Raw genomic sequence first — 17,145 nt, 5'->3', positions numbered from 1 at the left:
AGGTCATTCTTCTTCATTTATTTGATCTGTGGATTGCTACAAAGTCCATTGTTAACCAGGTTTGTGCACATGTTCCATCTAAATATGGACATGGTTTTTAAAGACTATTTTCTTACAGAATTATTTTAATATGCTTCGTATTAATAAAATTTAAGATTTTAATTTTCCAAATCACAGATTTTGGTTAGCTTGGTAATTTTGTTTTTAATTTATATGCTTTTTTGAGTTAAACAGTATAGTTGAAGCAAATATCACCAGACTCAGGTAATTGTAAAAGCCTGTGGTACAACAGTAGAGCTTTAGTGATGGCCATAGAAACCTGCATTAGCACATACCCAAGTGCTTTTTTTCTCCCGTTTATTTTTTAGAGACGGGGTCTTGCTTATGTTGCCTGGGTTGGTCTCGAACTCCTAGCCTCAGCCTCTCAAAATGCTAGGATTACAGGTGTGAATCACTGTACCTGGCCTATATACGTTTTTTAAAGACCAAATCTGTATGATTGCCCCTGAATACATCACTGTGCAAAAATAGCTCTATTGGAGCCAAGAAAATGAGTGCTTGTGATGCCCAGGTGCCATATTAAGTTATACGAGGCATTTTTTGATCAACTGCTGTGGACTTACCTACATTATTATCCATTCCAGATACAGTGCTTTGTGCGGCTGTAGGGTCACTTGATAATGAAAAGCCTAAAACCTATGGTGGAGGAAGGTGGAAATTGTCTACTGGGAAGACGGAAGTAGGAATTGATTTTACAGAAGCTTAAAAAGCAAATTCTTTTCAATGCTTGTTATTAAAGGAGAGGTTGAAATTTAAAACAACCCTCAGGAAGCAATTTTGTACTTGCCAGAAAATGGATTCTGGCAGGGTCTTTAGCTCCCAGTAACCCCCCACCATCCAGGGACCAGTTGTGAATAATGGACATCTAGTAACTAAGTCATTACTTTGATGATAAAGTGAGAAAGATCTTAGCAGAATATCCTTGGTGAAATAAATGTTTCCTGTTTTCTTAGGGACGATCAGGGTAGCGAAGCTACTGACTACCACAATCCGAGCAAAGTCAGGGCTGAGCCATTTCACTTTCAAGTGGCAAGTAAGAAAGGAGCAGTAGAGATGTTACAGTTTCTAGAATTAAAGGTCTTCTCATGTTTAAACAACCTTTTGGGAGACATAAAATTCATGATGGATCTTTGATTTACTTTTACGAGATACACAGATTTTAATTGCCATTTTGACTTTATGTTTAGAACCATTTTTATTTTCAATGCTTTTAAGTTCACTAATTTCCCTGCAACAGTCCCTTACTCTATTTTTTATTCATTAAGCCATCAACAGTATTTTTAGTGTTCTAGGTTTTAATGATGCCATTACAAAATTCTTTAAAATTACCTTAATCCCTGTGATTCCAGGGATATGATAATGGTGGTGATTTCAATTCAGGGTATACGTACTCAGTATAAGCAGTGATGCAGCTGTCTTTGCTGAAGGTGTTCAGTGGGATATTTTCCAGTGTGTGGAATTGGTGGGTCATGAATATTTACAGATTATATATTCATCCTACAGACTAGGGCTTTATTGAGTTCTGGGAATATGAAGAGGGAAAGATTTAAGCTGACAGTAGAAAGACAGAATGGAAAATAACTGTAGTGTGGTTTGATGATGAGTGCCCTCAAAGAGTTTTAAAGCATTTTGGGATTGGAGAGGTGGGCTCAATTAATCTGAACGTGAAATCAGGAAGATGGTTTTGGGGAAGACTTCCTTGATGAGGATGACCTCCAAGCTGGGCCTTGAAGAGGTCAAGTGAAAATGGTATCAGGCAGAGGGAACACAGTGTTGTGTTATTACCAAATACGGTTTCTTCGCTGAAGGACTTTTCTCAGCTAGAAACGAGTCGGAAAGGAAAGGCCACCATATAACCCAACTCTCTTAGTTATCTCATCGGAATAGTGTAGAAGTGCTCCAGTGAGTTGGGCCTCCAGAAAGGAGGGAGTTCAGCTTATTTTTAACTAGACCAATATGTATTTGAATGAGAAGTTACAGGTGAGTAATGTTTATTTTGGTGTCCCTGTAATGGTTTTTACTTTCTCCCTTTCTTCCTTTTTTTTTCACTGTGTAATTGAGTCACATTTCCTCATCTATCAAAGAAAGGAGCAGATCCAGGACAAGGAAGGGTGCTAGGCTCACTCTGGGACGGCAGAGAAATCACATCATAATGTTTTATAAATACAACTGATAACTATTCATAAGGCTGCATTTTTACTCAGGTGCCTTTCAAGATGGAGCTCAGATTATAAAGCTTGAGAATAAATTTGGTAAACCCAGTCGCAAAGAAGAGTATTTGAAATAAATGTTATGTTGTCTATATCTTTCGTTCACAAAAAAGAATGTAGGACTTCTCCTAATATTTGACAGAACTGAACCCTTTCCGTTTATAGAGTTCGTCAAACTGTGTATAGGTACTCATGATTCAATTTGAGTAATTGCCCTAAGCCTTCTAAGATAAGGAACTTCTCAGTTATGAAATTCTGTTATTCCGTGGAACACAGCCTGTGATTCTTCTGAGGGATCTAAAAGACCAGAACTGTTTCTTACTTGCATTTTCTTATGTTAACAAAAAGCCTTACTGCTGCTCTTCTGTTTACAGGGCGGTAGTCATGGTTTGTTTGGAAACAGCACAGCACAATCGAGAGGTCTGCACACACCAGTGCAGCCACTAAATTCTTCTCCCAGTCTCCGGGCGCAAGTGCCTCCCCAGTTTATTTCCCCCCAGGTAAGCAATTTTGTGTTCCTATGATTCAAAATTAAAGACCATTTCAGGTAGTTACCAGTTGTTAACTGATTTTTGTGGGCATAAAAAGAATAATAGTAGCGTAAAATAGGAAAAAGCCATCTTTTCTTGACCTTTTGGCTAAGATCAAGTAGAGTAAAATATGAAATATCTAGCTGCCAAAGATCAAGACTTTTAGAACAAAATATCAAATCTCATTTTTTATTGCATCATGCATACTAACAAAGTTGGTATTTTTGCATGAAAAGCTTATGATTCTATTCCTTTTAGATCTCCTATTTTTCTAACTATATATTTTGAAACTGCATATAATTAAAACTACTATTAAGTTCTGATGTGTCAGTGTTCAGAGGCTGGTTGCCCTCAAGGATTTACCCACAGATAAAAAGAGAATTCGGCCTGGCACAGGGGCTCATGCCTGTAATCCCAGCACTTTGGGAGGCCAAGGTGGGCAGATCACTTGAGGCCAGGAGTTTGAGATGAGCCTGGCCAACATGGCGAAACCCTGTTTCTACCAAAAAACACAAATTAGCCAGGCGTAAAGAACAAAACAAAAATTAGCTGGGCGTGTTGTTGCACGCCTGTAACCCCGGCTACTCGGGAGGCTGAGACAGTAGAACCGCTTGTACCTAGGAGGCAGAGGTTACGGTGAACTGAGATTGTGCCACTGCACTCCAGCCTGGGTGATAGAGTGAGATTTCATTTCAAAAAAAAGAAAACCAGAGAATTGCCAGATTCTGGATTATTCCGAAAATGTTGAGCTGCATGCCAACAAAGCAATTAGGTGCTCTAAGGGGAGTTTTAGAACTAATGACGTAGCAGAGACTCCTGGACTTAACTCTTATTCATGAGCACCTCCGTGTAGGACATAGTCCATTGGATACCATGGGAACCAGGTAGGTCTGTCCCTTAGTAGGAGATGTGCAAAGAGATGGTGTTTTGTTTTGTGGGTAAAGGTGAGAGATTTGTGTTAGTCTACCACACACTTTCCCCGTTCCCCTTTGTGAGAAAGCAGACGTGAGGACAGAGTAATAGCTGATAAGCTTATGCAAGGATTCAGTGTGTGGCCTTAGTCCCTCCTTAGAATGTTATTTTAATAAACAAAGTTTTGAGTCCATTTCATTCTGTAAAAGAAGATGGGAGCGCTTATTAGATCCAACCAGCAGGTTGTAAAGGTTCAGTTTTTGTTGTTTGTTTTTGTGTTTTTATTTATTTTTCTTTTTTGGAGATAGAGTCTCACTCTGTCACCCAGGCTGGAGTGCAGTGGTGTGGTCCATAGCTCATGGCAACCTCGAACTCTTGGGCTCAAGCAGCCCTCCCTCCTCAGCCTCCAAGTAGCTACTTGGTGGAGGAGAGGTGCCAGCCTCTCCTCTTCTTTCCCTCTTTCTAAGTTCCAGTCATCCTTCAAGCCGCAGGTACTGGTTTGTCCTTTAGACAGAGCCATTTCTGACTTTCCCGGCACTCTACATACAACAGCAGTGTCTTCTTAAGTCTTGGAGCATACACACATTTTACAGTATCCCTTGGTATCAGGCTGACAGTCATCCATGGTTATCAAATATCTATAGCATGTTAGGTAATGTCTTCATCATGCACAGATGGAGAAAATGCCATCTCTCTCTGCAGCCTCTTAGAGTTGGTGGCAGAGGGGTGGGTTGAGGTGAGGAGGAGGCGATAGTAGAATTCCCAGCAGATAGTGTGATAAATGTATAGAAATGTTTAACAGAGTTTGGGTAATTGGCTGAGCCTTCACACTAGCAGTGTCGTTTGAGTCTTGAAGAATGAGTCAGAATTTTCTGAGCACACCAGATTAAAAGTGCCTTCTAAGCAGCAGGAGCCTCATGTATAAGGGGCAGTAATATCTAGAAGAACATGGCATTTGGGGGAAAGGCAGTTAGTTTGAATAGTTAGTTAGAGCTTGTTGAAACATACAGACACGCACACACCCTGTCTTAGAATAGAAAAGGAAGGCTGGGCGCGGTGGCTCAAGCCTGTAATCCCAGCACTTTGGGAGGCCGAGACAGGCAGATCGTGAGGTCAGGAGATCAAGACCATCCTGGCTAACATGGTGAAACCCCGTCTCTACTAAAAAATACAAAAAACTAGCCGGGCGAGGTGGCGGGCGCCTGTAGTCCCAGCTACTCGGGAGGCTGAGGCAGGAGAATGGCGTGAACCCGGGAGGTGGAGCTTGCAGTGAGCTGAGATCCGGCCACTGCACTCCAGCCTGGGTGACAGAGCGAGACTCCGTCTCAAAAAAAAAAAGAATAGAAAAGGAGGGAACTAGACAAGAAGTATGGGACCAAATTTGGAAAAGGTGTTTGCTTTGCTTAGGATTTGGGACTTGGCCCTATAGGCCAATCCTTTTCAACATGGTTTACAACCATTATTTAGGCTGCTGCTTAAAGACATAGTTCCCAGGTCTCCAATCATCTGTGACAGGTGGCTTTGGGGCTTAGTCACCCCCATGTTATCTTTATGTGCACTTAAAGTTTGGCCACTGCTGTAGACAATATACTATTAAAGATTTTTCAGCTGAGTAGTGATGTAGAAAAATTTAAGGTTTAGAAGATGCTGGGTGCAGTGGCTCACACCTACACTCCCAGCCCTTTGGGAGGCTGAGGCAGGCAGATCGCTTGAGCCCAGAAGTTTGAGACCAGCCTGAACCACATAGTAAGACCCCATCTCTACAAATTATTTTATTTTATTTTATTTTTTTGAGGCAGATTCTCTGTCACCCAAGCTAGAGTACAGTGATGCAGTCTCAGCTCACTGCAACCTCCACCTCCTGGGTTCAAGCGATTCTTGTGCCTCAGCCTCCTGAGTAGCTGGGGTTACAAGCACGCACCATCACGCCTGGTTAATTTTTGTATTTTTAGTAGAGATGGAGTTTCACCATGTTGGCCAGGCTGGTCTGGAACTCTTGACCTCAAGTGATCCACCCCCCCCTTGACCTCCCAAAGTTCTGGGATTACAGGCATGAACCACTGTGCCCGGCCTACAAAAAAATTTTTTTTTAATTATCCAGGCGTGGTGGTGTGCACCTTTAGTCCCAGCTACTGAGGAGGCTGAGGTGGGAGGATAGATCGAGTCTGGGAGGCGAGGCTGCAGTGAACCATGAATCAAGCCACTGCACTCCAGGCTGGGCAACAGAGCAAGACCGTGTCAAAAAAAAAGAAAGAAAGAAAAAAAGAGAAAGAAAGGGAGGGAGGGAGGGAACACTGGCAGTAATATAGAGGACATGTTTGAATGGCAGGAGTACTAGAGCAAAAGAGAGCAGTTGCAGGGCTAGTACAGGAGTCCAGGTAAGGCAGCGACAGTGGGAATTAACCCTCTTGTAGGATTTGCCTCTGATCTTTTTGTTGCATAATATGATGATCTGTTCTCAGTCTCTTCTTACTCGGTGTATCAGCAGCATTTGACAGTTTCCCTCCTTCCTGAAGCACTTCCTGCGTTTGGCTTTTGGACACCTACTACATTGGTTCTCCATCTGCCTCTCCTTCTCCATCTCCTTTACAAGTTCCTCCTCAAGTTCCCAATACTTACTTAGCAGAATGCCCCAGATCTCAACCTTCAAACCTCTCCCCACCATCTGTAGTCATTGCCAGGTGATCTTACCCAGTGGAATGACTTTAAGCACTGAATTCCAAAATTGTGTCTTCAGCCCACATTTTCTTTCCTCAACTCCACAGACTACTCATAGGATGCCTCACAGGTTAACATGTTCAAAACACAGCTTCTGATCTCACCCTACACTGCCCTCAAAAACATCGCCTTACTCCCAGTAAATGGCACTCTCATCCAATAGGAGTTCAGGCCAAAAACCTTGGAGCTCATCATGACTCCTCTCAGTGACCATGTTCGTTCCATCGGTAAGACCGCCCTTCAAACCTTAATCTAAAACCAGACCCTTTTTTACCACCTCCAACAGCACAGGTCCTGGTCAAGCCACTGCCGTTTCTGTCTAGGTTATTGCAGTGACTTCATGCCTGTTCCCTATCCTGCCTCTCTTCGACACTTGCCTGTCTCAAGTCTGAGTCAGGCTGATTCTCTGACACCGCACTGTCCAGTGTCATAGCCAGTAGCCACATCAGCCCTTGAAATGTGGCTGCTGGACTGGAAGAACGGAATTTTACATTTTATTTTAATTAACTTAAATAGCCACATCTTGTTAGTAGTCACTGTGTAGGCAGCACAGATGTAGACCATGTTAGCATTGCAGGAAGTTCTGCATAGCACTGTTCTAAAACAAAAGGCAGGTCGTGTTACTGTTGCATCAGGAATCCCCTCGTGGCTGGTTCTCTCACTGAGAATGCAAAGCAAAAGCACAGTCTTTACTCTGGTCTTTGAGGTTCCTGGTGATCCCACCTCCCCACAAGTACAGGCCACTTTCTCATACCTTCATGCTGCTCCAGCCAAGTGGCCCCCACATACCAAGCATACTCTTAGAACACTGTTCCCAGATGGCAGCATGGCTCAGTCTATCTCCTTCAGCTCTCCGCTTCACTGCCACCTTCCCTAGTAGCTTTCTCAGGGCAGCTATGTACAGTGTGCCGCCTGCCCTATCACTCTCTCTCCCCGCTTGCTCCTTGTCTTTCTCCCTCTCTGCCCTGCCCCTAGGAGTGTAATAAGCTTTACAGCAGCAGGGTCTGGGCCTGCTGTGTTCACTGCTGGGGCTTGAGCATCGATAGCTGTACAGGGCATGTATTTTGAGCTCAGTGCCTATATATCGAGTTATGGAAAGATGCGTATCAGAATGATTTCAAAAGTGGAATTGTTGGGAAAGTTGCAGTTAACTTCGTGTGAGAGAACTGGGTGCTGCAGATCTGTTTATGACCAAAGTGTCTGCTCTACCCAAAAAAGAAAAGTACTTGTGTTCCCTCTACTTTTGAATTTTGTTTTATTTATTTAATGCATACTGGGAGCAGAATATTAAATAATGGATTATTCTGTCTTTTCCCAACATTTCTGTATCTTTAAAAAATTAAGCAGTTGGGTAACTCTAAAGAAAGAAAAGGCCAGGCACAGTGGTTTACTCCTGTAATCCCAGCACTTTGGGAGACCGAGATGGGCAGATTGCTTGAGCCCAGGAGTTCAAGACCAGCCTGGGCAACATGGCAAAACCTGTCTCTCACATACAAAAAATTAGCCGGGCATGGTGGCGCATGCTATAGTCCCAGCTACTTAGGAGGCTGAGATGAGAGGGTGACCTGAGCCCTGGGGGTTGAGGCTGCAGTGAGCCTCAACACCGCAGTGATGACACTGCTGCACTCCAGCCTGGGTGACAGTGATATCCTGTCTAAAAAAAGAAAAGACAGGATAACCACACACAGTTTGGATAGCAGAGAAACAAATTCTTTAAAAAACCTCCAACCCAAATACAATGACAGGAATTATTTTTACCTAATTCCCTATTCAGACACTGTTCCTATGCAGGGATGCTTTTCACATTATTGCACTCAGGCTCCCTAGAACCTGATGTTAACATTGTGTCCTTGAATTTTCTCCTGTTGCTATGTAGCATTCATGGTGATCATAATGATGTTCCATCAGGTAGATTTACCTTGATGTATTTAACGTTCCCTTCCCCCCACTGTTGAGTATTCAATTGTTTTTAATTTTTCCCTGTTACAAATAATACTGCAAAGAAATCCTTATGCATAAACCTTTGCCCACATTTTTTCTAAATTGAGTTGCCCAAAATGAAATTTCTGAGTCAAAGCACATGAATAGTTTAAAAGATTTTGATAAATATCAGATTTTATATTCATTTTGACCACATTATAGGGGCAATCAGTAGTTAATGTAAACATAGAAGATACTGAGGCCGGCCATGAGGGCTCATGCCTTAATCCCAGCACTTTGGGATCACCCGAGATTAGGAGTTCGGGACCAGCCTGGCCAACATGGTGAAACGCCATCTCTACTAAAAATATAAAAATTATCCAGGCATGGTGGCGCACACCTGTCTGTCGTCCCAGCTACTCAGGAGGCTGAGGCAGGAGAATCGCTTGAACCCAGGAGGTAGAGGTTGCAGTGAGCCGAGATTGTGCCACTGCACTCCAGCCTGGATGACAGAGTGAGACTCTGTCTCAGAAAAAAAAAAAAGGAAGACACTGAAACTTATCTCTAAGATTTGTTACAAATGTCCCAGGCCTTGGGTTTCTACCATGCCTTTTTCCTCCTGTAACTCAAATACAATATTGAAAAAGTAACATATTCCAGTAGGCTTTTGTCCTGACTTTAAATTGCTGTCATTTTGCACCTGCAGTGCTTTGTTAAATGCCATATTGATTGCAACAAGATCTTCACTTTCTCCAATCCAGCTGGAGATTGAAGGGCTTCTTTTTTTTGAGACAGAGTCTTGCTCTGTCGCCTGGCTGGACTGCAGTGGCCGGATCTCGGCTCACTTCAATCTCCGCCTCCCGGGTTTACGCCATTCTCCTGCCTCAGCCTCCCGAGTAGCTGGGACTGCAGGCGCCCGCCACCTCACCCGGCTAATTTTTTGTATTTTTTAGTAGAGACGGGGTTTCACCATGTTAGCCAGGATAGTCTCGAACTCCTGGCCTCGTGATCCGCCCGTCTCGGCCTCCCAAAGTGCTGGGATTGCAGGCTTGAGCCACCGCGCCCGGCCGATTGAAGGGCTTTTAAGCCAGAATAATTAAGTCCCTGAAATGGAGAATGTGCAGACCCGCACCGCCGAGGTTCCTCTGCAGCCCAGGTGTGAGCAGCTGTTTGCCTTGAGCCTAGTGGTGCTTCTCTCTGGTCCTTCTGTATTCTTTGGAGAGGGACAGTACATTTGCAATCCTAAGAAAGAAGTTCAGCAAGGCTGGGATAGGCATTTCTCAAAAATTAAACTTTTATTGTCTCTAAAATTGTCAGTTTATGGAACATACGAGCTGGTGGCTTCTAAAGATCACTTTCCTGTGCTTTTCTTTATACTCTTTCTGTATGTGTCTCTCTGTCTTTAAACAATGTGTTGTTCTCATTTTGCCTTTTTTGCACTTTAATGAAACCATATAGTATAGAGCCTCCTCCTTTTGTTGTTTTATTTTTACTTGTATTATTTCAAATATATTCCCATGTGGATTTGGGCAGCTATGGTTCATATGGTATTCCATTATATGACTGTGCCGTAATTTACCTATTCTACTACCAAGTCTACAGTTCATAGACATTTGGATTGTTACTAGATTTTTGTTGTTATGAGCAGTGCTGCTACAATATTCTTTTTTTAGAGTCTCCCTCTATTGCCTAGGCCGGAATGCAGTGGTGTGATCGCGGCTCACTGCAATCTCTGCCCCCGGGTTCAAGCAATTCTCCTGCCTCAGCCTCCTGAGTAGCTGGAACTACAGCTGCCCACCACCATGCCTGGCTACTTTTTGTATTTTTAGTAGAGATGGGATTTCACCATGTTGGCCAGTCTGGTCTCGAATTTCTGGCCTCACGACATCTGCTCGCCTTGGCCTCCCAAAATGCTGGGGTTACAGGCATGAGCCACCACGCCTGGCCTGCTATAATAGTGTCGTATTTGTCTCCCAGGATGAATTTCTCAATGGTACTGCTGGGTCACGGGCAGGTGTTACTTTGGTGGTTTCTTTAGCTAATTTTGAGTAGTAGAAATGCCTGATGGGGGGTGGGGGATGGGGTGGTGGTGGGGAATAATGGGTTCTTGCCCTGTTACTGTCTCTCCCACGCTTGCTCCTTGTCTGCCCTGCCCCTAGGAGTGTAATGAGCTTCACAGCGGCAGGGTCTGGGCCTGCTGTGTTCACTCCTGGAGCCTGAGCATCAGTAGCTGTGCCGGGCATGTATTTTGAGCTCAGTTAATATACATCAAGTCGTGGGAAGATACGTATCAGAGTGATTTCAAAAGTGGAATTGTTGGGAAAGTGCAGTTAACTTTGTGTGAGAGACTTGGGTGCTGCAGATCTCTTTATGACCAAAGTATCTGCTCTACCTGAAAAAAAAAAAAAAAAAAAAAAAAGGCTGGGCACAGTGGCTCACACTTGTACTCCCAGCTCTTTGGGAGACTGAGACAAGCACTTGAGCCCAGGAGTTCGAGACAAGCCTGGACAAAATGGCAAAACCCCATCTCTACATAAAAAAAAAAAAAAAAATACAAAAATAGCCAGGCATGGTGGTGTGGTGCATGCCTGTAGTCTCAGTTGTTCAGGAGGCTGAGTTGGGAAAATCACCTGAGCCCAAGAAGTCGAGACTGCAGTGAGCCATGATCACGCCACTGCTCTCCAGTCTGGACAACAGAGTGAGACCCAGTCTCAAAAAATCAATCCATCAATCAACCTTAGCTCAGTTCTGGAGGATTTCAGTCTGAAATCACCACTGTCTGCCTCCGTCATCATCTGGTGGTCTCCCCTGTGTCTATCTTCACATGGCTTTTTCTTCTCTGTCTCAAAATTTCCCTCTTCATATGAGGACACTAGTTGATGGATTAGGGCCCACCCTAATCCAATATGACTTCATCTTAAACTTGAGTGCATCTACAAAGACCCTATTTCCAAATGAGATCACCTTCTGAGGTTCCCAGTGGGCATGAATTTATGGGGAACACTATGTAACCAAATGCAGTTGCTAACGCAAATGAATTTAGGATTCACACTGAAGGTGGTACATATGATTTTATGGGTCATTGAGGTATAGTGGGATAAGAGGCCAGTTTGGAACATGGTTTTGTTAGGACAGAATATATCTATACTCACCCTCCTTTCCCCCAGACTCAAATTATAGTGAGTTCAAAATTAGTATATCAGAGACAGTAAGTTAAGTCACACTGGTGACATTTTGTGTGAATTCAAAGCAGAGATGAAGAGGAGTTGTTATTTGGGGGAAATTGTGGAGGACGTGTTCCTTATGCTCGCCCTAAAACCAGTGCAGAGGCAGCATGCCCTGTAGTGGTGTGCTCACTTGGTGCTCACGTCCGCTTGGAGTACAGCTGTTAAAATAGAAAGTCAAACAGATTTTTAAATTGGTTGGTAACACTCAACATCTCTTAGAGCATAGAGAGGAAGCAACTGGGAGAACTATTACTGAAATTAGAGTACTTTCCAAAATGAGAGAATTGATGAGTAGAGTGAAAGTGACAGATCTGGAGAGAAAATGAGCTGGTGAGCCAAGTACAGGAAACCTGAACTTGGTCAAATGTTCATAGACTAAAAGAGTGTCAAAGAAAAGATTGGCCAGGCGCGGTGGCTCACGCCTGTAATCCCAGCACTTTTGGAGTCCGAGGTGGGTGGATTACTTGAGGTTAGGAGTTCAAGACCAGCCTGGCCAACATGGTGAAACCCCATCTATATTAAAAATACAAAAACGCCAGGTGTGGTGGCAGGCACCCGTAATCCCAGTTACCCAGGAGGCTGAGGCAGGAGAATTGCTTGAGCCTGGGAGGTGGTGATTGCAGTGAGCTGAGGTCATGCCATTGCACTCCAGCCTGGGAGACAGAGCGAGACTCCATTTCCAAAAACAGAAAAAAGAAAAGATAGGCATGTGTTCTTGAGAATGTAACAGAGATGGTGGCTCAAAAGTATTAGGAAACTGAGGAATTTACCTCTGACCACGATGCCAAAGAATGATAAAATGAGAAGATGCAATGGGGATGGGGAAGCTTTCTGACTAACTTAGTTTATAATGGGACATTTTCAGAAGATGGATAGTAAGAGTAAAAGCAAGCGTGAGTAAAACGCAGAGTAAGCTGAGACCTGCAAAAAAAGTAGGTAGATTAAAAGAACATTTTAGCGTTCGGTTTGGTGCAGGTTGGCGACTAGGAAAGGAGTCATTGCCTTGGACCAGTTGTATAATGCCCAGGGATTACAGAGCGGAGGTAAAATTTTTGTCGCTTTTGACTTTTCTATTAAGAAGAAGGGTGTTCAAACCAAATGACAGATCCTAGAGCAGAGTAGGAATTTGGGAAGAGAATCCCCGTCTGTGATTTTTGAGGAATGCTGGGAGTCTTCAAGGGGAGTTTAACAATGACACCCATCTTTCCTGCCCACATTCTGAATGTTTAAGGCAAAAGAGGAAAACATACTGAGGCCACAGTACCCCCTTTACTACCAACAGAGCAGATACCGGCAAACGTGTGCACTTCCTAATACCGAGTTCCAACCTTAACCCAGAGTCACTGGAATGGGGTGGTCCTCTCTCCAGGCTTGTTTCCAAGGAGGGAAAAGAGGCCTTAAGTGCTCTGATAAAATAAAGGTGGATGTCCTCTGTGTGGCGCCTCAGATCAGAAATGGGAAAGAAGCGCCTTCCACTATAAGAAAGTGAGGAGAATGGTGAATTTTTTTTCTTCTTTTTTTTTTTTTTTGAGATGGAGTCTCCCTCTGTCGCCCAGGCTGGAGTGCAGTGGCGCGATCTCAGCTCACTGCAAGCTCTGCCTCCCGGGTTCAAGCGATTCTCCTGCCTCAGCCTCCCGAGTAGCTGGAACTACAGGCGCCTGCCACCACGCATGGCTAATTTTTTTTGTATTTGTAGTAGAGACAGGATTTCACCATGTTAGCCAGGACGGTCACGATCTCCTGACCTCGTGATCCACCCGTCTCGGCCTCCCAAGATGCTGGGATTACAGGCATGAGCCACCGCGCCTGGCCTTTTGTTTTTTTGTTTTGTTTTGTTTTGTTTTGTTTTTTGGTGTTTCTCTCTGGTGTCCAGGCTGGAGTGCAGTGGCAAGATCTTTGCTTACTGCAACCTCTGCCACCTGAGTTCAAGCGGGTCTTGTGCCTCAGCCTCCTGAGTAGCTGGGATTACAGGCGCTTGCCACCACGCCCCACTAATTTTTGTATTTTTAGTAGAGATAGGGTTTTGCCATGCTGGCCAAGCTGGCCTCAAACTCCTAGCCTCAAGTGATCCTCACCCAACTCGGCCTCCCAAAGTGCTTGGGATTACAGACGTCAGCCACCGTGTCCAGCCTGGGGAAATTTTTTAAATGTTTTCTGAAAGGAGAAATAAGGAAAAAGTAGCTGAAAGACTGATGAATTTGGTCCCAGTTCCAGGAAAGAATCTAGATTATCAAAAAGATTGGTTTTGAGTACATATGGCAGTAATCAGTAATCATAGTTTGCTAATAAGTTTTCATGCATTCCCTTCATTGGTAAAAATGCTGGCATAGAATAATAATATAGCTTTTGTATTCTACTTCAACAGGCCGTTTGACAAGCTGTCTGTTTTGGACGAGATGGAAATATATTGGCTAAACATTAAAACAGTTGTGTAGATTAGTAACTGACGATTCTCAGGCTGATGGCTTCATATTGGAAGGAAGCTTTAGTGGCATATGATTAGATTATCCTCAGCTTTATCAAGTTCAGCATTCCCATCCGTGACGGGATGGGGGAACACAAACTGGGAATAAGTAGAATAACAGGATCAACAAGAACTTGGTGGGGTGACGGTGAAGTTAAATATGATAGAGGTTCATTCATTTAATAGATATTTATGGAGCATCTTCTGTATGCCATGCTCATAAAGATATATGTAAGGTCTTAAGCTCAAATAAAAAATCAATTAATAAAAAGCTAAAGGCCAGGTGCAGTGGCTCATGCCTGTAATCCCAGTGCTTTGGGAGGCCAAGGCGGGCGGATCACGAAGTCTGGAGTTCGAGACTTGCCTGGCCAGTATGGTGAAACCCCGTCTCTACTACAAATACAAAAAATAGCTGGGTGTGGTGGCACGCTCCTGTAGTCCCAGCTACTCGGGAGGCTGAGGCAGAAGAATCACTTGAACCCAGGGGGTGGAGGCTGCAATGAGGTGAGATCACGCCACTGCACTCCAGCCTGGGTGACAGAGTGAAACTCCATCTAAAAAAATAAAATAAAACCCAGCTACGTCGGTTAAATATTACATGAGGGAACAAAAGCATATTTTTAAATATTATAGATTTTAACTAACATTACGCTTAGTGTGTGAATCAGGAGTTATGATCACCAGAGAAAGTGATATCTTAGGCATTGTTAGTGAAAGCACAGCTTTTAACAGAATGGTTAGGAATGGCCAGGTCTGCTTGGTGTTGAACTACTCTAGAAAATACCTTTCTGTTCTTGGCTCTTCACTGAGAGATGGAAGGAGATACAGGTGAAAGAACTGATCATATTGAACCTGAAGATGAGACGCAAGGGAACTGTAATCATTGTCTGAAGACATTTGAAGAACCAGCCTGTGGAATAATGTGAACATTATAATCTCTAAGAATCTGACATGGATTAACTCATAAAATCTAATGACTGAAGTTAATATTGTTGTCATTCCAGTTGGAGATCAGGAAAGTAAGGGTCAGAAAGGCTAAATAAGTAACTTGCTCTGAGTCAGCTTAGAAATGGCAGCACTGGGCTGGGAGCAGTGGCTCATACTTGTAATCACAGCACTTTGAGAGGATGGCTTGAGCCCAGGAGTTTGAGACCAGCCGGGAGGTCAGCGCTGCAGTGAACCATGATCATGCCACTGCATTCCAGCCTGGGTAACAGAGTGAGACCCGGTCCCAAAGAAAGTAAAAATTGGGGAGGCAGGCAGAGCTGGGATTACAAACGCAGGCAGACTGCCTCTAGAACTAAAGTCTTCTTTTTTTTTTTTTTTTTTTTTTGAGACAAAATTTCACTCTTGTTGCCCAGGCTGGAATGCAATGGCACGATCTTGGCTCACCACAACCTCTGCTTCCCAGGTTGAGGCGATTCCCCTGCCTCAGCCTCCTGAGTAGCTGGGATTACAGGCATGCACCATCATGCGCCATCACGCCCAGCTAATTTTGTATTTTTAATAGGGACGGGGTTTCTGCATGTTGGTCAGGCTGGTCTCGAACTCTCGACCTCAGGTGATCCACCCACCTCAGCCTCCTGAAGTATGGGATTACAGGCGCGAGCCACCACGCCCAGCTCTAAAGTCTTTTTTTTCCAAAGAGATGGGATCTTGTTACGTTGCCGAGGTGTTCTCAATCTCCTAGGCACAAACAATTCTCCCAATCTGCTGAGATTTAACAGGCATGAGTCACTGTGCCCAGCCTGTAGGACTAAACTCTTGACCAGTGTGCTACACTACTTGGCACTCGTGGGCACGTGCTTAAGTTTGTTCTCCATGGCCCCAACCAGTCCAGTGGGTTCAGTAGATGAGGGTGCAGGGAAAGTCATTTCTACTTACTTAAATCATCTTAGAGGAGCAAACCAAAGATGGGAGGGAATCCTCTGTCAGCAGAGCTTCCTGCAGCCTAGCCTAGGTCACTCCTGAGAACAGGGAGAAGGACCCTGCCGGGCCAGTGACCTTCCAGGCTCTTTTATGCTGGCTCTTTTTTTACACTGCTACTCTGTGGGTGTTTGCTATCAGAAGCCATGAGTTGAAACTCATGTCTCCTATTTACAAGTTAATATATTTGTCTTATTTGTATCACAGAAATACTGTCACGTAAGTATTATTTATTAGCTTTATGCAATGTAGCATGTTTTGTTTTATGGCACATTTCCAGTAATAATTTCTCGGTTGGATAAAAAGCCGTATTGTCATCAATTTTTTTTTCTTGAAGATGTTTTCCTGAATATAAAATTTATGCTTTTTATTGTAGAAAATTGGAAAATCGGCCGGGCACGGTGGCTCAAGCCTGTAATCCCAGCACTTTGGGAGGCTGAGACGGGCGGATCACGAGGTCAGGAGATCGAGACCATCCTGGCTAACACGGTGAAACCCCGTCTCTACTAAAAAATACAAAAAACTAGCCGGGTGATATGGCGGGCGCCTGTAGTCCCAGCTACTCGGGAGGCTGAGGCAGGAGAATGGCGTAAACCCAGGAGGTGGAGCTTGCAGTGAGCTGAGATCCGGCCACTGCACTCCAGCCTGGGCGACAGAGCGAGACTCCGTCTCAACAAAAAAAAAAAAAAAAGAAAATTGGAAAATCTAAGAAGAAAATTTAAAAACTCTTGTAATCTCACTGCTCCAAGATAATCATTGTTAACACTTCAGTGTATTTTTCCTGTTAACATATTTTTCACAGAAAAGTTTGAGAACACTTGCTTTAGATTCATCAAGATTCTTTTCACAGAAAAACCATTTTATTTTGATAAATTCTGAAGATTCCTTTTCTCTTCTTTCTTTTTTATTTTTTTGGCTAGGTTTCTGCCTCAATGCTCAAGCAGTTTCCCAACAGTGGCCTGAGTCCAGGTCTTTTCAATGTGGGGCCCCAGTTATCTCCTCAACAAATTGCCATGCTGAGCCAGCTTCCACAAATTCCCCAGTTTCAGTTGGTAAGTAGCAGATTTTCTTCCTGTGGCTGAAAAGGTCATTTGCTTTTTTTTTTTTTTTTTTTTTCTTTAACTTTGATTTGCTTCCCACATCTTTGCCACTTTCTATATTCAAAGGGTGCTAGTCCA

General features: G+C 43.7%; 1 protein-coding gene across 7 annotated transcripts in view; it reads left to right on the top strand.

Moving 5' to 3' along the window:
• Positions 1 to 17,145, top strand: part of TNRC6B (trinucleotide repeat containing adaptor 6B) — a 283,394-nt gene that overhangs the window by 237,158 nt on the left and 29,091 nt on the right. For all 7 annotated transcript variants that reach the window (XM_030915672.1, XM_030915676.1, XM_030915675.1 and 4 more), the window contains 2 exons: positions 2,645 to 2,770; positions 16,888 to 17,019. In XM_030915672.1, the coding sequence (XP_030771532.1) occupies positions 2,645 to 2,770; positions 16,888 to 17,019 (258 nt within the window). The remainder of the gene's footprint in view (positions 1 to 2,644; positions 2,771 to 16,887; positions 17,020 to 17,145) is intronic.

Source organism: Rhinopithecus roxellana, chromosome 13, assembly GCF_007565055.1.
Source record: "Rhinopithecus roxellana isolate Shanxi Qingling chromosome 13, ASM756505v1, whole genome shotgun sequence".
In the NCBI taxonomy this organism is placed as follows: Eukaryota; Metazoa; Chordata; class Mammalia; order Primates; family Cercopithecidae; genus Rhinopithecus; species Rhinopithecus roxellana.
Note: the sequence above shows the minus strand (reverse complement) of the source record. Positions and strands in the feature narration are given on the sequence as shown.